Source organism: Podarcis cretensis, assembly GCF_951804945.1.
Source record: "Podarcis cretensis genome assembly, chromosome: 12".
NCBI lineage: Eukaryota > Metazoa > Chordata > Lepidosauria > Squamata > Lacertidae > Podarcis > Podarcis cretensis.
The window spans coordinates 2,638,131-2,660,070 of record NC_137181.1 but is presented as its reverse complement, the minus strand read 5'-3'; the positions used below and the strand labels follow the sequence as shown (position 1 = coordinate 2,660,070).

Sequence of the window (21,940 nt, the reverse complement as noted above, 5' to 3'; positions counted from 1 at the left end):
TCCCTCTTACCTACTCTAAAAAGCTATAGGTAGCCCTTAATTTATTAATTGTTGTTCATTGTTTCAACCACCAAGATCGTATCAATCACTGTGTGTGTGTGTGACAGAGAGAGAGAGAGAGAATGCCAGAGTTTGTGGGTGCAAGACACACATAATTCCTGGATTTAGTAAGTGTTAGAATTTAATCAGTGTTTGGAGTATTAAGGTGGGCTGCCAGATGCTGAATTTAACAGTGTCAAAATACAAACCAAACAACCTTTCCTGCTCAGAAAATCTCTTGGGAGAAGAACCATCATGGAGGACAAAAGGAAGGCGATTAGCAAAGCAAATGCAGTGGTACCTTGGTTCTCAAACTTAATCTGTACCGGAAGTCCGTTCCAAAACCAAAGCATTCCAAAACCAAGGCGCGCTTTCCCATAGAAAGTAATGCAAAATGGATTAATCCGTTCCAGACTTTTAAAAACAACCCTTAACATAGCAATTTTACCATGAATTCTACTCTCTAATGAGACCATTGATCCATAAAATGAAAGCAATAATCAATGTATGTAGAAAGGAGCAAACCAGTGATATTTGAGGGAGCAGGCTAGCAGGCGGGGCCCATGTCTTACATCATAGGAGCCTACACAACACAAAACACTGTTGGTTTTATTTTATTTGCTTTTTATCTTACATTTTGGAAATGCACATCCAGGTTTTTTCCCCTTTAAATTTTTTGGGCTGGCCTCCAAGAGAGTGGGGCCCTAAGCTATAGCTTTTTTAGCTTATACGTAAACCCGGCACTGTATCCTATATTATTCTAATGGTGATGATAATAACCCGGTCTCCCCCGCCTCCCTCCCTGCCCGCAGCGTCGCCCACGGCCTCCGGCCGCCAGGTGTCGCTGCGGCATCTGCCTTCTCCTCCTCCTCCTCCGCCCCTGGGCGGCGCTCTCTCCCTGCGCTCGCTCCGCTTCCTGGAGCTTCCCCGGCGCCGCCGTCCGTCTTGCCCGCCCCGCTCCTCCCTCTCGCTCTCCCGGCCCTCCTCGCCCCTCAGAAGCGGCGGCGGCGGCGGCGACGACAGCGCCGGGCCATGGCCGAGTGGAGCCCCGCCCAGGTGAGCGAGGAGGGACCTGGAACGGGGGGGGGGGGGCGGGGGGGGGGAGAGGTGACGGTTGGGCGGAGGGGGGGGGGAGATGAAGGGGGGGGGGCTCCCAAAATGGAGTCTGCTGCTGAGGGAGGTTGTCATGGGTGGTGAAGGGGGGGGGGAATGGATGCCGTGGGGAGGGCCTGCGGAGGGACCCCTTCCTTTGGAGACCCCCCCCCAATTGGCTGGAGAGGGGGGGCTCTTGTGGCTGCTGCAGTTGTGGGTCGGGGGGGGGGGCGGCGGTGTTTTGTGGTGTGGGGAGGGGGAGGCAAAGTGCTGTCAGGGGCTGAGGATGCTGAAGCTGGAGAGGGGGGGGGGGAGAGGAAGACACGTACATGTCAAAAACCACCTCCTGGAGATGCAGGTCAGGGTCCCAAAAGGGTGGGGGGCTTTTCTGGGGGGGGTTGGTCTTTTGGGGGGTGATCTGGGAGGGAAGGGGTATAGGCTGCCAGGAGATGATGATGATGCTCAGAGAGAGAGACATGAGAAGATACCCATGTCAGAATCAACTCCTGGACCTGCAGCTTAGGCCCGCCAAACAGGTGTGAGATGGAGGGGTTGGGGTTTTTTTTGGGGGGGTGCTGTTTTGGGGAGGGGGGAAGGGGCAAAGGCTGCCAGGAGATAATGCTGATGCTCAGAGAGAGAGACATGAGAAGATACCCATGTCAGAATCAACTCCTGGACCTGCGGCTTAGGCCCCCAAAACGGGTGTGAGATGGAGGGTTTTTTTTTGGGGGGGGGGGTTGGGGGGGAAGGGAAGGGGCAAAGGCTGCCAGGAGATGAGGGTGATGCTCAGGGAGAGAGATGAAACATACACATGTCAGAAGCAGCTTCTGGACTTGCAGCTTAGGCCCCCAAAACGGGTGTGAGATGGAGGGGTTGGGTTTTTTTTGGGGGGTGCTTTTTTGGGGAGGGGGGAAGGGGCAAAGGCTGCCAGATGATGATGATTCTCAGGGAGAGAGATGAAAACATACACATGTCAGAAGCAGCTTCTGGACCTGCAGCTTAGGCCCGCCAAACAGGTGTGAGATGGAGGGGTTGGGGGTTTTTTTGGGGGGGGTGCTTTTTTGGGGAGGGGGGAAGGGGCAAAGGCTGCCAGATGATGATGATTCTCAGGGAGAGAGATGAAAACATACACGTGTCAGAAGCAGCTTCTGGACTTGCAGCTTAGGCCCCCAAAACGGGTGTGAGATGGAGGGGTTGGGGTTTTTGGGGGGGGTGATTTTTTGGGGAGGGGGGAAGGGGCAAAGGCTGCCCAGAAATGAGGGTGATGCTCAGGGAGAGAGATGAAAACATACACATGTCAGAAGCAGCTTCTGGACCTGCAGCTTAGGCCCCCAAAATGGGTGTGAGATGGAGGGGTTGGGGTTTTTTTTGGGGGGTGCTTTTTTGGGGAGGGGGGAAGGGGCAAAGGCTGCCAGGAGATAATGCTGATGCTCAGAGAGAGAGACATGAGAAGATACCCATGTCAGAATCAACTCCTGGACCTGCAGCTTAGGCCCCCAAAACGGGTGTGAGATGGAGGGTTTTTTGGGGGGGGGTTGGGGGGGAAGGGAAGGGGCAAAGGCTGCCAGGAGATGAGGGTGATGCTCAGGGAGAGAGATGAAACATACACATGTCAGAAGCAGCTTCTGGACTTGCAGCTTAGGCCCCCAAAACGGGTGTGAGATGGAGGGGTTGGGGTTTTTTTTTTGAGGGGGGTGCTTTTTTGGGGAGGGGGGAAGGGGCAAAGGCTGCCAGATGATGATGATTCTCAGGGAGAGAGATGAAAACATACACATGTCAGAAGCAGCTTCTGGACCTGCAGCTTAGGCCCGCCAAACAGGTGTGAGATGGAGGGGTTGGGGTTTTTTTGGGGGGGTGCTTTTTTGGGGAGGGGGGAAGGGGCAAAGGCTGCCCAGAAATGAGGGTGATGCTCAGGGAGAGAGATGCACACACACATATGTCAAAACCGCTCGCTGGAGCTGCAGATCAGGCCCCAAAACAGTTGTAGAGTGCAGTTTTTTTTAAAGGGACGTTCATTTGGGGAGGATCTGAGAGGGGAGAAGAAAAGGCTGTCAGGAGATGGTGGTGATACTGGAGAGAGAGGGAAACAAATACATGTCAAAGCTACCTACTGAAGCTACGGATCAGCCCCCAAAATGGATGCGGGGGAGTTTTTTTATAGGGGTTAATTTGGGGGGGGGGCTGGATCTGAGAGGGGAGAAGCAAACGCTGCCAGGATATGATGATGCTGGAGAGGGAGGAAAACAAATATATGTTACAACTACCTCTTGAAGCTAAGGATTAGGCCCCAAAACGGATGTGTAGTTTATTTTGGGCTGGGGATTGTTGACAGGGACAGCAGCAACGGAGGCTAACTTTTCCTCTCCCGCTTAGGAAAACAGGTGCCCCCAGATCTGATAGGGACTCCTCCGTGGAGGAAGTGTCTTGCATCCCTAGGGCTGAGGCAGTTACCGTATTTTTCGCTCTATAAGACGCACCAGACCACAAGACGCACCTAGTTTTTGGAGGAGGAAAACAAGAAAAAAAATATTCTGAATCTCAGAAGCCAGAACAGGAAGAGGGATCGCTGCGCAGTGAAAGCAGCAATCCCTCTTGCTGTTCTGGCTTCTGGGATAGCTGCGCAGCCTGCATTCGCTCATTAAGACGCACACACATTTCCCCTTACTTTTTAGGAGGGAAAAAGTGAGTCTTATAGAGCAAAAAATACTGCAATTCCTCCCATCAATGAAAGCAAATCAGGTAGCTGTCATCTCTTCCCCTGCATTAACCCATCCCCAAATTGTTTCTGGCCTCTGCAAATAGGGCTCTTGCTGCCTTTTGGAGAGAGGCTTTCAGGGCAGAGAGAGGCAGGAGCATGGAGCCCAATTTAGCATGGAAGGGGTGCTGTGTTTATTATGCAGCCTGCCTGCTCCCGACACCCCCCCCCCATGGAAAGAGGGAGAGGGGCGGTTTTTAAGGACAGATAGTTGTGATGCTAGTTAATTTTCAGCTAGGACCTTGTTATGGAGCTTTGGAGGGTAGAATGGACCCAGGAGGTGCAGCAAGGATCAGGGTGAATTATGTTTGCTCCGTCTTCTTTTTTAATAATATATTTTTAATTAAGAACAACAAGAAACAATACAAAAAAGAGGTATTTGTACAAAGCAAAATACAGTATATATGGCAGTGTGTTAAGAAATAACAAAGGAAGAAGATGAATGAGTTACAAGGGGTATATTTTGATTCTTAACATTTCTTCCACAAGTTCATCGTTTCATAACTGAGAGCTTCCAGATAATCTCCCATTCAGGCAGTGCTTAGAGCCGGCTCTGTTTCACATCTGCAAGGTTGCTGCATCATGTGCCTTCAATCCATGCCCTAGAGCCTAAAGATGTGGTGATGCTGTCATCGAGGAATAACTGATGCGTTCCTTTGCTCCTAGCATAAAGGCGTGATGCATAGTGCTGCAAGTCTGCACAGGTGGTTCAGTCCCAAGTCTTGCGCACATTCAAAGGTCTCTGGAAATGGTTTCATGTTCCTTAATTACAAGGTTTTTTGGCAGCAGAGATTTGGACTGCATTGTTTAAAGTGTTGTTGCTGTTATATTTATTTATATCCCTCCTTTTCCCCAGACCAGAACAGCACAGAAATTAAAAAAGTGAAAAACATATAAAAGATAAAACAGTCGTCTCTTGGTTTTCGAACAGCTTAGTTCTCAAACGTTTTGGCTCCTGAATGCTGCAAACCTGGAAGTGACTGTTCCGGTTTGTGAACTATTTTTGGAAGCTGAACATCCGACAGAGCTTCCGCGGCTTCCGATTTTCTGCAGGAGCTTCCTGCAGCCAATCGGAAGCTGCACTTTGGTTTTGGAAGTTGAACAGACTTCTGGAACGGATTCTGTTCGACTTCCAAGGTATGACTGTAATTTAAAAGTAATAGAAAAGCAATATAGAAAAGTCCAGATAATAAAGAGGAACATCACTATTAAAAGCCATTTCCTTGTTTTAAAAACCAACAACAGTTCCCAGAAGCTGGTCGGAATAAAACAGTCTTCACCTTCTGGTGAAGGGAGGGAACCGGTCTTCCTTCTTTAGGAAGGGAGTTCCAAAGTCTGGGGGCAGCCACTGAGAAGGCCCTTTTCCAGTACTGAGAAAAGGGCCTCCCCACAAAGATCTCAAAGCCTGGGCACGTTCATACAGGAGAATACTATCTTTCAGATGGACTAAACTGTAAAATATCACGGAAGAAAGCTTGTCAAGTCTTCCCCTGTAATCTTGGAGGGTGGTGGTGGTGGTGTGTTCTGATCCTAGAAATTCATACGCCATCATCACCCACATGAACCAGCCCATATCTCAAGATCAGCTTTGGAGACCCTGCTTGTCTGCCCCTAACTAGGGCCTTCTCGGTGGTGGTCCCTGGGTCTCCTTCCACAGCAGATGGATGGATGCATGATCAGAGATAACTGTTCAAAAAAAGCTTGGAAGACCCAGATGGCTTCTATCTAGGATGATTTTTATGTCTTTGTTGTTTTAGAATCTGTTGGTTTTAAATGGTTTGACTATTTTATGCTGGGTTGAATACATACTTTTTATATTTGCGGTGATTGCTGCTTTGCTGTGAAATCTGTATTTGTTTTTTTAATTTTGTAATCCACCCAGAGAGGACTCTGTCCTGTAGAATTCTTATAAACCTTTTTTTAAAAAGAACAAAATGCTGCTTATTTTCCAAAGACATTTTGGGAATTGCTTGTGCAATGGACCCTCTTGCCCTAGTGACTTGCTCGCTTCCTGATATTGATGGGGCCTCCTTTTTTCCTTTGCCATTTCTCGCTTGCTGAGACAAGGTGGTCCCACAAGGTCCTTCCTCTGCTCTTAAGCAAGAGAGCATCCCTCAGTAATTTGATACAGATCACTTATTTTGCTCTTTTTACTAAAACATTTTTTGACTGCCTTTGATTTAAGGTCTCTAAGCCCCTGCGGCGGGGTGCGCTCCCGCTGCTCGGTCCCAGCGCCTGCCAACCTAGCAGTTCGAAAGCACCTCCGGGTGCAAGTAGATAAATAGGGACCGCTTACCAGCGGGAAGGTAAACAGCGTTTCCGTGTGCGGCTCTGGCTCTGGCCAGAGCAGCGATGTCACGCTGGCCACGTGACCCGGAAGTGTCTCCGGACAGCGCTGGCCCCTGGCCTCTTAAGTGAGATGGGCGCACAACCCCAGAGTCTGTCAAGACTGGCCCGTACGGGCAGGGGTACCTTTACCTTTACCTTTAAGGCAGCTTGCACAATAAGCAACGGCAACAGAACCCACCACAAATCATGGATAAACCATCCAAACTTAAGAGAGCCAGTGTTGTGTCGTGGTTTAAGTGTCGAACTAGGATCTGGGAAGAGACCAGGGTTCAAATCCCCACTTGACCATGAAGCTCACTGGGTGTGACCTTGGGGACCAGTCACTGCCCCTCAGCCTAACCTACCGCACAGGGCTGTTGTGGGGATTAAATGGAGGGGGGTAGGTAAAACTATGTATGCCACCTTGAGCTTCTTGGGGAAAAAGATGGGCTATAAATCAATCAATCAGTAAAAGAAGTACAGCGAACAATAGATTTAATGGAAGCAGCATCCAGTTATCATTCAACACTGGCAAAGCATGCCAAATCCCTCTAAGGACCACCTTGGGCTCGCCTCTAGCGGTCAAGAAGGAAGGAGTGAGGCAAACATCTTTAGGGATAGAGTGCCACATTTTTAGTGCCACCGCAGAGATCTTGTGTTACCCACCCACTGTACTTCAGACTTTCAGAAGAGGAGCTGACACTGTGGCAGGCCTCTGTGGGAGCAGGCAGTGCTTGAGATGTCCTGGGCATGTTAAGAACTTTCAAGGTCCAAACCAGCGCTTTAAATTGGGCCTGGAAACCAGCTGGGAACCAGCGAAGTGGTTGGCTTCTTCCATTCAATCCCTGAGCTGCTACACCCTGGACTGCATTGCAGTACCCAAGCCAAGCTTTCCTCAAGCTTTGAATTGTCCATTCTCACCAGCTCCAGTCAGCATGGCCAGTGGGCCAGTGATAGCGAAAAGGCTAGCACCCCCCCCCAACCAAAAACCCTGTAGGGCAATAAGTCTAGTCTGTACACAAGTAAGGCATGACTCATTCTGGCTGGGTCATTAATCTTCCGTATCTGTGAATTGATCCTCCCTATGTGCTCTTTCTTTGTAAATTTAATATACCTCATTGGACCATGGGGATTCGTGGGGGTGGGGGCAGGGGCAGAAGAGGAGACATCAAAGGCTTGGCCCAAAATTGAAGTCAGCTTGTGGCTTGGTGAGTCACCTCCATTAGATGGGATTCCCCCTAAAGCAATGCCATTGAAGGCCTGTCCCAGCTTTCCATGAGAGTTTCATACAAAGGAGCTGCTGGGGCTTCTGCTCTTGGAAAAAGAGGTGTCTGCACTTACAAGTTGCATTTATACTCTGGGCAAACCTCTCATCCTGCAGTACAGAGTTCCACAGATTGCCTGAGTGCTGTGTTACACTCCCTTTTGGAAGGGGGTTTATGAACTGATTATGTGAAATTCAGCTATCACACGGCAGGCTGAACTGCTGTGTCCTAAATGATCGGTGCTGAGATAAAAGTCTTGTAGGTTTCCATAAATTGCCGTTGTCATTCTGAAGGGAGGCACCGTGTCTTGCAAAATTTGCACATGGAAGCCACCCCTTCATCTCTGTTGCTTTTGCCTTCCTTGGACTTTGTTCTGCCTTGTACTCCTGGAAGCAAGATGTCTGCAAATGTTCTCTGTACTCCTTGAGGAGGTGAACTGCATCTGGATGCAGAACGTTCTGTCTCTTATTCTCCTCCACGATGAACCTCAGCGCTGTTTGTCCTTTTCATGCTGCCTTTTCCAGTGCACAGAGCTGTTCCAGGCCCACTGCAGCTTCAAAGGTTTCCTCCTGGAGTTGCAATAGGTAGTAGCTTAATGAAGCATTCCGGTTGGTGGCTGATAGAAAGGACTTGTGCTTGAATGATCAACTAGATACAGTAGTGGTAGGATCATTGGATCACATGTCCAAGTTGTCCCATCCAAGGAGGAAGGATCAGAACCAGTGCCAGAACCAGTGCCCCACCCCTGGTGTAAACCCAGAGCTGTCCCAGTCCCACAAAAAGCAAGTGCTGATTGTAGAAAGGACACATGTAAACCTGAACCAAGCATCATACGAATGCTAAGGATTTGTTGTTGTTGTTGTTTAGTCGTTTCCGACTCTTTGTGACCCCATGGACCAGAGCACACCAGGCACTCCTGTCTTCCACTGCCTCCCGCAGTTTAGTCAAACTCATGCTGGTAGCTTCGAGAACACTATCCAACCATCTCGTCCTCTGTCGCCCCCTTCTCCTTGTGCCCTCCATCTTTCCCAACATCAGGGTCTTTTCCAGGGAGTCTTCTCTTCTCATGAGGTGGCCAAAGTATTGGAGTCTCAGCTTCAGGATCTGTCCTTCCAGTGAGCACTCAGGGCTGATTTCCTTCAGAATGGAGAGGTTGGATCTTCTTGCAGTCCATGGGACTCTCAAGAGTCTCCTCTAGCACCAGAATTCAAAAGCATCAATTCTTCGGCGATCAACCTTCTTTATAGTCCAGCTTTCACTTCCATACATCACTATTGGGAAAACCATAGCTTTTACTATACGGACCTTTGTTGACAAGGTGATGTCTCTGCTTTTTAAGACGCTGTCTAGGTTTGCCATCGCCTTCCTCCCAAGAAGTAGGCGTCTTTTAATTTCGTGGCTACTGTCACCATCTGCAGTGATCATGGAGCCCAAGAAAGTAAAGTCTCTCACTGCCTCCATTTCTTCCCCTTCTATTTGCCAGGAGGTGATGGGACCAGTGGCCATGATCTTCGTTTTTTTGATGTTGAGCTTCAGACCATATTTTGCTCTCTCCTCTTTCACCCTCATTATCATGGATCATGGCAGTGATCCATGAAGGAGATGCTAAGGATACGGAGAAGTAAATATTACGGTTAGGAATATCACATGGTTAGAGAAGGGCTGGTGTTTAAGCAGAGAAATGCAGCATAACTGATGAGTGAAGAATTTATTAGAGATGGAGCAGTGGTCAGCAGCTCTGAAACTTGTAAGCCACCTGGAAAAGGATCCAGGTCATTTCTTGTTTCCGTATAACACAGAGTGTACTACTCAGACCAGGTAATAGTAGCCATGGTTTCTCTCTCATAAGGATCCCTCTCCATTTATCTCCACCTGCAGTACACAGTTCATTGGTTGTTTTGTTGCTCGGTGACTGCTGGCATTTTGACTATTTGGCATCTGGTGCAGAATTCATTCTCCCCAAGATCCCAATCCTCATGCTTTCGGGATAAAATGAAGATGATGAACTGAAGGCAATTAGATGCCAAAAGTGGGCAGGGAAAGCCTTCCTGAACTCAAGTGGGCGGTCAGTGGCAGCAGGTCCCTCCTGAATGTCTACCAGGAGTGGAAGTATGCAGAATATGCAAATACGTCCACGTTCTGACCTTTTTTTTGGCACAGAATTTACCTCCTCCTTCCTCAAGAGGAACGGCCAGAGACAGTGGCTGTAGAACATTGCTCTGTTCCAGACCACCCAGGAACATAACATGGTTTGCATGTCTCCCCCCTCCAATAGGCTCTTCAGTGGGAGGTGGAGCCCCAGCCCATGGCTGCTGCCCAGCCCCTCAGCGCCCCCGAGCAGACGCCCATGGGGGACGTGCTCCCCGAAGCGGCTGAGCTCTCCCTGACGGTCGTGGCTGAAATCCAAGCGGTGGAGAGCAAAGTGGACTCTTACGCAGCGCAGCTCATGAGCCTGGAGGGGAGGATGGGGATGGCCGAGACAAAGCTGGACGGCTGCGAAAAGACCGCCGTCGAATTCGGGAACCAGCTGGAGAGCAAGTGGGCTGCCCTGGGGACCCTCATTCAAGAGTACGGGCAGCTCCAGAGGAGGCTGGAGAACATGGAGAACCTGCTCAAGAACCGCAACTTCTGGATCCTCCGTCTGCCCCCAGGATCCAGGGGGGAAACCCCCAAGGTAAGCAGGGTGGGCAGGGTCAGGGGCTGTGCCTGGCCACGTAAGAGAGGTGGGATTTCTCATATCCACAAATTACTGCTTTGCAGGCAGTATCATAGAATCCTAGAGTTGGAAGAGACCACAAGGGCCATCGAGTCCAACCCCCTGCCAAGCAGGAAACACCATCAGAGCACTCCTGACATATTATTCTAGTATTCATAGTATTCTAGCAATCCTTGCTATCTGTAGGATGGCGTGGTTTTCTCCCTCCCTCCTAACACCGGAACTCTCTTGGGCATTCAGTGAAGCTGTAGCATTCCCCACCTGCCCTCCAAGTCCAGCAAGACCCGGCTGAGAGAGAGAGGGGTGCGCAGAAGCTTTTTCAGAACACACAAAAAAACCAGAAACAGTAGTATGCTGCCACCACTTCCTTATTTCAGAACAGCCCCAAAAAGTAACCTACGGAAGGAGATTACTCTTCAGCGTTACCGGGCTGCCCCACCCTGTGTCACTTTACCGTGGCACAGACAGAAATCCAACAGGCTCTGGTAGGCGACTAAGTGGTCAGGGTTAGCTTCCCCGGCAGAAAGGCACAAAAGACAAAAACAGGAAAAAGTCATTTTCCCAGGATTTCTTAAAAAACAAGATTATTCAAACATAAAAGTTGGCACATCTCTTACAAATCCCAAACAAAAAATAAAAACATTGCTTAATATCACTTGCTACAAAACATACTCACAATGAGAACGAAAGTGTGAAACAGAACAGTTCAAAACACCCTCCCGGCATCAGGGCAAGCCCTCTCTGCATGACAGTGGTCTCACATGGCAAAGTAGGTTAGGTGAGGCGGGCTGCGAATTGCAGGTGGGTTTCCTAAGGTTTTATCCCCTTTGAACCCACGTGGATTCAAAACTCAAAAGCCAATCAGTTCTTTAATTAGCAGTTCGCTAATTAATGGTTAGATAGAAGAACAATAACTCAGGCTTCTTAGGAGCCTCGACAGCTGAATCCTGTTTATCAAAAGGCCTTGAAGATTAGAAGCATTCCCAGAGCCAGATTCTTTGAGTTGTGAGTTGGCTTGATGACCGAAGCGGCATCTAAGATAGCCAGGTGTCAGGACTAGAAATCAGCTAGGAACCTCCTTCCTCCAAATGGAAAAGATAACTTATTCACATTCTTTGAGACAGAAAGTCGGCAACTAAAGAAGCAGATACACATTCCCAGAATTCTCCAGTGTTTGGCTCTCCCACAATGCTCTTCCTTGGCGTGAGCCAAAGTTTTAACTTGCTAAGATTTCCCAACATCACTACAGAAGCTGAATGTGGGAAGATTCAGATAAAAGAAAGTCATTCACACAGCACATATTTAAACTATGGGATTCCTTCCTGTAGGAGGCAGTGATGGCCCCAACTTGGATGGCTTTAGAAGACAAATTTATAGAGGAGGAGGCGCCACAATTTGAGGCAGCAGTGTTTCTGAAGACTAGAAACCACAGGAAGCGAGAGTTTCCCACAGGCACCTAGTTGGCCAAAGTGAGCACATGGTGCTGGGCCAGGTGTTTGAAGGTTTTGTTTTGTTTTAAAATATGGGTTCTCCTTACAGTATTGCTTCCTGGGTTAACGTAGTTCCTTGCAGTGCAAAATCGCAGTAAAAGCAGCAACACGAGAAGTTTGAACTCAAATAATCAATTAGCAGCTTCTGAGAAGAAAAAGTTGTTTTCAATTGGCATCAAAAAGTCGGTAGAATTGACACCAGCTGACTTGGAAGAAGTCAAAGGAAGGAAGGAAGGAGTCAGGGGTGGTTGGGGAAAGGTTACCTCCAGGCTTGATTATTGTAACTCGCTCTACATGGGGCTGCCCTTGAAGCTGACCCAGAAACTCCAGCGGGTGCAGAATGTGGCGGCGAGGCTCCTTACGGGGTCCTTGCCGCAGGATCACATTCATCCAGTGCTTTACCAACTGCACTGGCTCCCGGTGGAGTACAGGGTCAGGTTTAAGGTGCTGGGTTTGACCTTTAAAGCTCTATACGGCCTAGGACCCTCGTACCTACGGGACTGTCTTTCCTGGTATACCCCGCGGAGGACCTTAAGGTCCACAAACAACAACACTGTGGTGGTCCCGAGCCTCAAGGAGGTTAGATTGTTCTCAACTAGGGCCAGGGCCTTTTCAGCACTGGCCCCGACGTGGTGGAACGCTCTGTCACAAGAGACTAGGGCCCTGCGGTACTTGACATCTTTCTGCAAGGCCTGCAAGACAGAGCTGTTCCACTTGGCTTTTGGTCTGGACTTGGTCTGACCCTTATGTTTCCCTCCCCTTATGGTCTTGATTTATCAGCTATTTTAAAATGAGGCTGCATTTTAAATTGCATTTTAACCTGTATTTTAAATTGGGTTCCCCCCTCCCTCTCTCTCCCCCCCATTATGTTTTTACTGTGATTTTATTTTATTGGTGTTAGCTGCCCTGAGCCCGTCTCTGGTCATGGATGGTGGGGTATAAATAACATTTATTATCATCATCATCATCATCATCATCTGTAATTTCAGTTGCCCGTAAAATGTGTAAAAATGGTTGGAAGCTAAATATATGACCAGGTTCTGAGATTTACATCAGGGGACCTGGCAGAGGATTAGAAACACAGGAAACTGCCTTATACCAAGTCCGTTGGTCTATCTAGTTCAGTACTGTCTGCACTGACAGGCAGAGACTCTCTATGGTTTCAGGCAAGGACTGAACCTGGGACATTTTTGCATTCACGGCAGCTGCTCCACCTAAGAGGAAGTGACTTCTCCCTCTCTTTGACACGATTGCAGGTCCCTTTGCTGTTTGACGAAGCCTCCTGCAGTTTCTCCGAGCAAGAGTGGCGCAGCTTGGATGAAGGGCAGAAGGACCTCTACCGGCACATCATGAAATGCAACTACAAGGCCGTGGTCTCTATGGGTAAGGAAGGGTCCAGGCAGAGCTCTCTGTGCACCTGAGCCTTCATCCATCATGGCCCAGGGCCTTCTAAGTGCACACGGCATCAATTCTCAGCCGACATCTGACCAGGCTTCAGAGTGATGCAGGTGCAGATCAGGTGCACCAGTTATAGGAAACTGCTAGATGCTGATTCAGGCCATGGGTTCATCTTACACAGTATTGCCTGTTCTGGCTCGTGGGAGCTCTCCAGGGTTGTTCTCAAGTCCTACCCGGAGATGCCAGAAGTTGGACCTTCTGCAGGCAAACAGGTGGTCTGCTGAGGGGTTATATGGACCCAGCAAAGAGTTCCTTATCAGGTCTGCAGGTTAGCCAAGCTCTGTGCAGCACGAGAATGCCCAGAGCTCAGCTGGTCATTGGCCAGTCTGTCCTGCCAGGAAATTCCTTCAGGTAGGAGGATCATTGGAACATGTGCAGAGGAGGGCGACCTGGAAACCAAGCCTTATGAAGGGCAGTTGAGGGAGTTGATATGTTTAGCCTGGATAAGAGGAGACTGAGGACTTTCACATGGAATACACAGCTTGTTTTCTGCTGCTCCAGGGGGTAGGATCTGAACCAATGGATAAAAAAAACTAAGAAAGGAGATTCCAAAGATTAGAGCTGTTCTACGGTGGAACAGACTATCTGGGAAGTTGGTGGAGTCTCCTTCCTTGGAGGTTTCCAAACAGAGGTTGGAGGGCCATCTGTCAGGGATTGTTTAGCTTTGATTCCTGCATTATAGGGAGTGGACTAGATGACCCTTAGGATTCCCTGCAAGTTTACATACCAGTCGTTGAGTATGTTCATGGGATTCCCAGAGCACCACCGCCCTGTCCCTGCGTCATTCCCAAGGGAAATTTAAATAAAAGGGAGGCTCTGGAGCAAATGAGAGACTTGATACTGCTAATAAGTTTTTTTCCCCTGCCACGCACAGACACTGCCATCTCCAAACCTGATCTGCTCTCTCGGATCGAGCAAGCAGATGTCGCTGGTCGGGGGGATGTCGAGGAAAGAGAAGCCCTGAAGGAGACCACCCTGGGTGAGTGGCAGAGTTGGCAACCCTCCCACCCCTGTCTGTGCTGTGCAGGGAGAGCAGCTCAGGTCCACCCCTGATGCTGAAGGGGACAATTTACAGCTTGAGGCAAACAGCAAAAAGCTCTGAAAACCTGATCAAGGATACTTCAGAACTGTTGCTCTTCCCACATGGTGTTGGCTTTGTGAGAGTTACGTTCCTTGAATTCTGAAGTTGAATTCTTCCACCCAGCTCAGTTGCCACAGATGAAGCAGGTGTTACTTCGCCCTCACGGCACGTTCCTGCTTTCGTAACTCCACCACAAACTGGCCCCACACTTTTCTTCTTTTCTTTTGAAATAATTTTTATTTGGTTTTCGAAAACAAGTAAATAGATAAGCAGAGGAAGTCATCCGTTGAATAAAGTACAGTGGACCGCTCGGGTGATCCATGTGGGAAGTACATTCGCAACCCGCAGCGTTCGCAACCTGCAGCGCCGCATGTGTGCATGCGCAGGTCGCAATTCAGTGCTTCTGTGCATGCGCAAAGCACGATTTAGTGCTTCTGCACATGCACAGGTGCCGAAACCCGGGAGTAACCAGTTCTGGTACTTCCAGGTTTGGCACGGTGCACAACCCGAAATCACGCCACCCGAAGCATCTGTAACTGAGGTATGACTGTATGCCTATACAGTTGCATTGCACTGTTATGCTTCTCGTTCAGCAACCAAACCCAGGACCACTCTAACAAATGAACTAACTAACTGAACGAAAACTAAATCTCTCCCTCCCACACAACCAACAGACCCTTTGGTTCCAAGTATCGTAAGAATATCCTGTTACTGTAAAGAAATAAGTATCAGTTTACTTGCCAATCAGAAGACATACCAAATTATATTAAATCTACCAAAAGAGCGGGGATGCGGGTGGCGCTGTGGGTTAAACCACAGAGCCTAGGGCTTGCCGATCAGAAGGTCAGCGGTTCGAACCCCGCGATGGGGTGGGCTCCCGTTTCTCGGGGCAACTCAGCCAGATGGGCGGGGTATAAATAATAAATTATTATTATTAATATTATCCCTGCTCCTGCCATCCTAGCAGTTCGGAAGCACATCAAAGTGCAAGTAGATAAATAGGTACCACTCCGGGAAGGTAAATGGCGTTTCTGTGCGCTGCTCTGGTTCGCCAGAAGCGGCTTAGTCATGCTGGCCACATGACCCGGAAGCTGTACGCCGGCTCCCTCGGCCAGTAAAGCGAGATGAGCGCCAGAACCCCAGAGTTGGTCACAACTGGACCTATCGGTCAGGGGTCCCTTTACCTTAAATTATACTGTTGGTTGTGTATATAGCAAAACCCAGTGTTTGTACTGTGTATTTTGGGTCCATGGACTGGAATAAAGCGTTCTCTGTGCGTGTGAAAGCCAGTGTCGTTCAGTGGTTACAGTCCTGGCCTATGACCTGCGAGACCAGGGTTCAAATCCCTGGCCAATAAAGCGAGATGAGCGCCGCAACCCCAGAGTCGGCCACGACTGGACCTCATGGCCAGGGGTCCCTTTACCAAAAGAGCAGCTTACACCAAATGTCTTGCTGGCCACACACTTTCAAGTCACTGTTTACAGTCATTAGGACTATGAACTCTCTGGGTGTTTTCCTCCTCACGCTCCCCTGTCCCAAAGAAAGTGGAAGTTCTCAAATGATGGTATTCTATGCTCAGAGCAACATGGTCCTGTGCTTGTATGGATTTGCTGAATACACACAACCCTTGAATCAGTGGAGGAGGCTGAGAGGAGGAGGCTGAGCATCAGTTCTAGAGAGGAGGGGGTGGACGGTGTAGCTTGTCCTTGCATCATCTCGGCTCAGGTGGCCTTTTGCAGACCTGTCCTAAATATGTCGCTGGTGGTGAATGGCTGCTGTACCTTATTCCCTCCTCTCTGAAACAGGCTCTCCGATTTCCGCCCTCAACGACAGCTCCTGGATGGAGCCGGAGGAAATGTCCCTGGTCAAAAGCATGGGCGACTTGGAGGAGAGCGAACTCCCCGGGGATCCCGCCATGAGTAAGTTGGAGCGGTCTAAGGTGGGGGATCCTCTCCCTGCTGCACAAGGCTGGGAGGAAGTGGGAGGGGAAGGAGAACGTTGCCAGGGAAGGAGGGGGCCGTGCAGAGCCCAGAATCTTTGACTAGTGGAATGGGGCTGCTCAGGAGACTTGGGCTTACAGTGGTGGCCCGCAAGACGAATGCCTCGCAAGACGGAAAACTCGCTAGACGAAAGAGTTTTCCGTTTTGGAGGTGCTTCGCGAAATGAATTTCCTATGGGCTTGCTTCGCAAGACGAAAATGTATTGCGAGTTCCTGCGGGTTTTTTCCCCTCCCCCCCTTTTTTCAAGCCGCTTATCCGCTAAGCCGATAAGCCGCTAAAAGCCGCTAATAGCACTAATCCGCTAAGCCGTCAATGGGCTTGCTTCGCAAGACGAAAAAACCGCTAGACGAAGAGACTCGCGGAACGGATTCTTTTCGTCTTGCGAGGCACCACTGTATGTGCTTAAGTTATTCAGAGCTGTCTGTGCTGTTTTTAATCTGTCAGGAGCCTCCCAGAGTGGCTGGGGAAACCCAGCCGTATGGGCAGGGTATAAATAATAAATTATTATTATTATTTTGTTGTTGTTGGCAAGGCTAGGGGTGATTGGTGGAGAACTGGCCATTTCTCATAGGAGCGGGTTTCTTTGGCAATAAACAGTTAACCCTCTGACAAGTGCATTCCTTTGGAAGTGCCCTTGACGGTTGGCACCTTCGTGTTTCACTATCCATGGTTGTTGTTGTTGTTATATCTCCCTTCATCTGAAGATCACAGGGTGGTTTACACTATAAATCACAAAACTACGTAGCATGATAACAAACAAAATAACCCCCCCCCTTGCAGCTTGAAACATCATTAAATTGTAAAATCATAAAAATAAAGACAGACGAAATGTCCAAGCACCAAATCAAATTAATCCTCTAGAAGCTCTTGACGAATCAGAAACATTTCCAGTGGGAGATGAAATATCAAAATTGCGCTTCCCTGTCTGATTTCATTTTGCTAATTTTTGATGAGGTTTGTTTTTTAAGGGATGCTCTCATTGCGTCCCATAGGAGGGGGGGGGGTTATATTGTCTGCATCATTTTCTTCAAAGTAGCTTTTGGAGAGTTTTTGTGAGACTCTCACTAGTCTGTTTATTTGCGGTTGGGATGGGACTGAAGGACCATGAAGGGGTGGTTTGGGTTCCTTCTCCCATTTTAAGGGCAACTTCTACTGGAGCGTGATCTGTGATTTTAATAATGATAATAATAATTTATTATTTATACCCTGCCCATCTGGCTGGGTTTCCCCAGCCACTCTGGGCGGCTTCCAACAGAACACTAAAATACAATAACCTATTAAACATTAAAAGCTTCCCTAAAAAGGGCTGCCTTCAGATGTCTTCTAAAAGTCTGTAGTTGTTGTTCTCTTTCACATCTGGTGGGAGGGTGCCACCACCGAGAAGGCCCTCTGCCTGGTTCCCTGTAACTTGGCTTCTCGCAGGGAGGGAACTGCCAGAAGGCCCTCGGCGCTGGACCTCAGTGTCCGGGCAGAACGAAGGGGGTGGAGATGCTCCTTCAGGTATACTGGACCGAGGCCGTTTAGGGCTTTAAAGGTCAGCACCAACACTTTGAATTGTGCTCAGAAAGATACTGTTACCTATGTTCGTTGATTCAACCAAGGGGACGCCTGTCTGATTTCATATGCCAACACCCTGCCTCTCTCCCCTCTTTGGTCAGGTGCTCCGCAGCTCCTGGAAGAAGACCCCGAAAGCTTGGAGCTCCCCGGCATGTTCCCCCGGAAGTGGACGGAAGTCTTCCAGGGCCCGGGCGAGGAACTGCTCTGCGAGAGCCACCCCATTTCGGTGGCGCCTGCAAGGAAGCCCCCGGGGAGCAGCCTGAGGCGGTCGTCTCGCTGCGTGGCTGAGTCGAGGAAAGAGGACCCCTCCTCTGCGCTGGAGGCCGAGGCCCACACTGGGCCCTACATCTGCTGCGAGTGTGGGGAGGGCTTCCTGGACAAGCAGCTCTTCACCACTCACCAGAAGACCCACGACGGAGGAGGGAGCTATCCGGCGATGGACCCCGGAGGAGGAGGAGGAGGGGGGGGCCTGAAGCTGAAGCCGAGCCCCTTACCTCTCCAGAGGGCCCCGACACCGGCGCGCCCCAAGCCCCCGAAACGCCCTGAACCCCAGAGGAGCCCCGCCCTCAAGCCCAGCACTGGGAAGCGCCCCGGGAACCACATGGTGGAGCGTCCCTACACATGCACCCAGTGCAAGGAGAGCTTCAAACTGGAGGTGAGCCTTCTTCTCCACCAGAAGCTGCACACAGGGAAGGGCGACGGGCCGCTGACATGCACCTACTGCGGCAAGGACTTCCGGGACCTCTCCAAGGCCGTCCGGCACCAGCGCATCCACACGGGCGAGAGGCCCTACCAGTGCACTGAGTGTGGGAAGAGCTTCATCCGCCGGGACCACCTCCTCAAGCACTGGCGCGTCCACACCGGGGAGACGCCCTACCAGTGCGCCACCTGCGGGAAGAACTTCCGCTACAAGGAGTCCCTGAACTGCCACCAGAAAATCCACACCCGCAACCCCGCGGCACACCACCTGGGGCTGGGGGCGCAGGCCGGCCTGGTGGCCTTGAAGCAAGAGCAACCCTAGCGACGGCCCCGTCCCCAAAGCCCTCTGCTTCTGGCCGGCATCAGCCGTGCCCTGCATGCTGAAGAACAGCTGCCCCCCTCCCTCCCGGTTTGCCCCCCAAGTGTCCCAGGGCATGCCGGGACATGGCGGAGGGGCTCCCTCTCGTGGACCATCAGAGCATCGCTTACCCTTCCTGCGCTGTGCCGGGGGTGAGCGCAAGGCCGAGACATCGTACTCCGAGCCCTGCTTCCGCCTGGGTGGGTCACAGATAATGGCATTTAGGCAGTCTTTCCTGCCGCCCTGCCGCCGTTCGTGGAGAACTGGCTCTCTGCGGTTTTTCCTGTGAAGATGAGGCAGCTGAGTATTCACCGCTTCTCCCTCCTTGCCCACAGGGACCCAGAATCTCAAAGACATTCTTCCGTCTCGTCACTGTGTGAGCCCTCCTTGAGGCTGATGTTTGTGTTCTTCCTCCCTCCCTCTCTCTCTCGCACACACCACACGATGAGCTTCCGGAGCCGGGAAGGTGGACCCGCCGGAGGCCAGGCCACACTTCATCGAATAGCCTAGGGGCGAGCTTCCTGCCTGCTCCCCTAACCTACTCCCCATTGGGCACCCTGCCCCATTAAGCACCTTCGTGGAGCCCAGTTGAAAGCATCCTTTCCCAGTTAATTGTTGTCAGTAAAGGTGTGTGGGTTTTTGAGGTTGTCTTTGTTTTAATTTCTCAAACTGCATCTGGCCACACTCCAAGGCTGTTTGTACGAGTCAAGAGCAGCTTCGACCAGGATTCTGGTTGTTATAACCCAACACCAAGAGCTCATGTACTGTTGTTTTGCCGTATGAAGTTCCCGCAGGACTTGCCGCCTGTCCCATAACTGTCTCCCAGTTCTTCCTCTCTCACCCCAAAGGTATCTGGAGAACTGCCGTCCCCTGTTGTCTTGCTGTTATATTGCTGTTATATTATTATTATTATTATTATTATTATTATTATTATTATTATTATTATTATATTTTTTACAGAAGGCATCTTTGTAAATATTGGTTGAATTATATATATACATATATATATATGAATTTCAGTGTCGTTAAGCTAAATGTCAGCTGAGGTGACTGTAACAAGCCAGCTATTCCTCCGTGTGACGTCGGGTGTTTTGTCTGTGGCTGCGTTTTCTTGGGGTTTTTTGTAACACCTTCTTTTGCAAAATATGTCAATACAGTGTGTCTCTCTTCCGCTCCCCCTCTCGTCTCTGGGTAGCTGCGGGAAATGAAGCCTTGCCAAAGCAGGTTAGGCACAGGTGAATTTTATCCTCGGAGGGTCTTGTGTCGGCAGTTCCAAGTGCCGGCAGCGAGGCTGCAGATACAGCATTAATTCTGAGCTCCTGGCATGCATAGGAGGCCTCAAATAGGGTCTGAGGCGGGAGGCCAAGGTAAGAGTAGGCTGGTCTCGTACAGGTAACTGGGGTGCTTTTCAACATCACGCTAGCAGTGCGGAGGGACGCGGGTGGCGCTGTGGGTTAAACCACAGAGCCTAGGACTTGCCGATCAGAAGGTTGGTGGTTCGAATCCCTGTGATAGGGTGAGCTCCTGTTGCTCGGTCCCTGCTCCTGCCAACCTAGCAGTTCGAAAGCACGTCAAAGTGCAAGTAGATAAATAGGTACCGCTCTGGCGGGAAGGTAAACGGCGTTTCCGTGCGCTGCTCTGGTTCGCCAGAAGCGGCTTAGTCATGCTGGCCACATGACCCAGAAGCTGTACGCCGGCTCCCTCGGCCAATAAAGCGAGATGAGCGCCGCAACCCCAGAGTCGGCCACGACTGGTCCTAATGGTCAGGGGTCCCTTTACCTTTACCTTTAGCAGTGTGGGAGTCCATCATACATGAAAGGTTGTGTTAGTTTATGTTCCCGTTTATTTATATCCTGCCTTTCAACCAAAAAGGCTCCCAAGAATAAACAGATAACGTCGAAATACAATGATGCAAATTCAAAAGAATGCAAATGCAAACAGCTTGGGTCTAAACCACTGAGCCTCTTGGGCTTGCCGATCAGAAGGTCGGCGGTTCGAATCCCCGCGATGGGGTGCCAGGCACAGTGGGTGAGTTCATCCAACTAAGGGTGCCATGGCAATCTGGTGCCCTCCAGATGTTTAGGACTACACCTCCCATCAGCCCCAGCCAGAAGGTCCCAGACATGTCATGCTCTTCCAAGATGCATCTTCTTATATTCTTATTCTCTGTGTTACAAATGCACTTTTGGGAGGCTGCTTGTCTCCCGCTGCTCACAAATGAAATCATCGCTCCCCTTGTAAGTCAAAGATGCTGCTTTAGTGTTGTTAACATTTTTGCAGGGTTTTTTTTTTTGGGGGGGGGGCTTTTTGGCAGGAACTAGGGCTGGGCGATAGGGACGCGGGTGGCGCTGTGGGTTAAACCACAGAGCCTAGGACTTGCCAATCAGAAGGTCGGCGATACCTATTTATCTACTTGCACTTTGACGTGCTCTCGAACTGCTAGGTGGGCAGGAGCAGGGACCGAGCAACGGGAGCTCACCCCGTCGCGGGGATTCGAACTGCCGACCTTCTGATCGGCAACTCACCCCCTGTGCCTGGCACTCTATAAAAAGCATTATTCAGAATAGCCGTTTGCACGACCCACTAAGGAAGATAACACAACAAAATTCAGAATGGTAAGAATTTCACATTCAGTTGCAACAATATAGTTTAATTAAGCCAACAAAATTGATGAATTGGATCCAATGATACCAGCTTTTTAAAGCCTGCTAGTCCTTTACACTTCCGGTGCGTCCCGTCTCTTAGCATCCCCCCCCCCATAATCCCAGCCCCCAAGGAGCAGTACCACCCACGTTGGGAACCACTGGACTGGCATGATATCTTTTAAGGGCAGCATTTGCTGAAATAGTCCCTCCCCCCCCTTTTGGGGATAAAGTGCAAACTCTGCTGCCAGCTGCTCTCCATTTAATAAGTTTCCCCTGCAATGCTTCTCTTTGGAGTGGGGCATTTCCCTGTTTACACGTGTTCTCATGCTGGAACCATTTACCAGGCTTGACCAGAATCTGTCTCAAAGAATAGGATGTGCTCAGCTTTGGGGTGGTCCTAACCTGGCAGGGAAGGAGATCAGAAGATGCAGGTAAGCATTTGCAGGAATTCTGCGGA

At 50.0% G+C, this 21,940-nt stretch overlaps 1 protein-coding gene across 1 annotated transcript; it reads left to right on the top strand.

Moving 5' to 3' along the window:
- The first annotated feature begins 950 nt into the window (after nt 1-950).
- Nucleotides 951-20,010, top strand: LOC307199163 (zinc finger protein 783-like). The gene is made up of 6 exons (XM_079946872.1): nt 951-1,095; nt 9,755-10,153; nt 12,942-13,068; nt 14,018-14,122; nt 16,030-16,143; nt 17,883-20,010. The coding sequence occupies exons 1-6, from the start codon at nt 1,072-1,074 to the stop codon at nt 18,800-18,802; spliced, it is 1,689 nt and encodes a 562-aa protein (XP_079802998.1). The 5' UTR covers nt 951-1,071; the 3' UTR covers nt 18,803-20,010.
- The last annotated feature ends 1,930 nt before the right edge of the window (nt 20,011-21,940 follow it).

Bases quoted from the DNA above. Each gene is read 5' to 3' on its own strand.
- LOC307199163 (XM_079946872.1), top strand. From the start codon at position 1,072: ATGGCCGAGTGGAGCCCCGCCCAG. The intron at 1,096-9,754 runs GTGAGCGAGGAG...CCCCTCCAATAG, and splicing joins CCGAGTGGAGCCCCGCCCAG to GCTCTTCAGTGGGAGGTGGA. The intron at 16,144-17,882 runs GTAAGTTGGAGC...CTCTTTGGTCAG, and splicing joins CCCCGGGGATCCCGCCATGA to GTGCTCCGCAGCTCCTGGAA.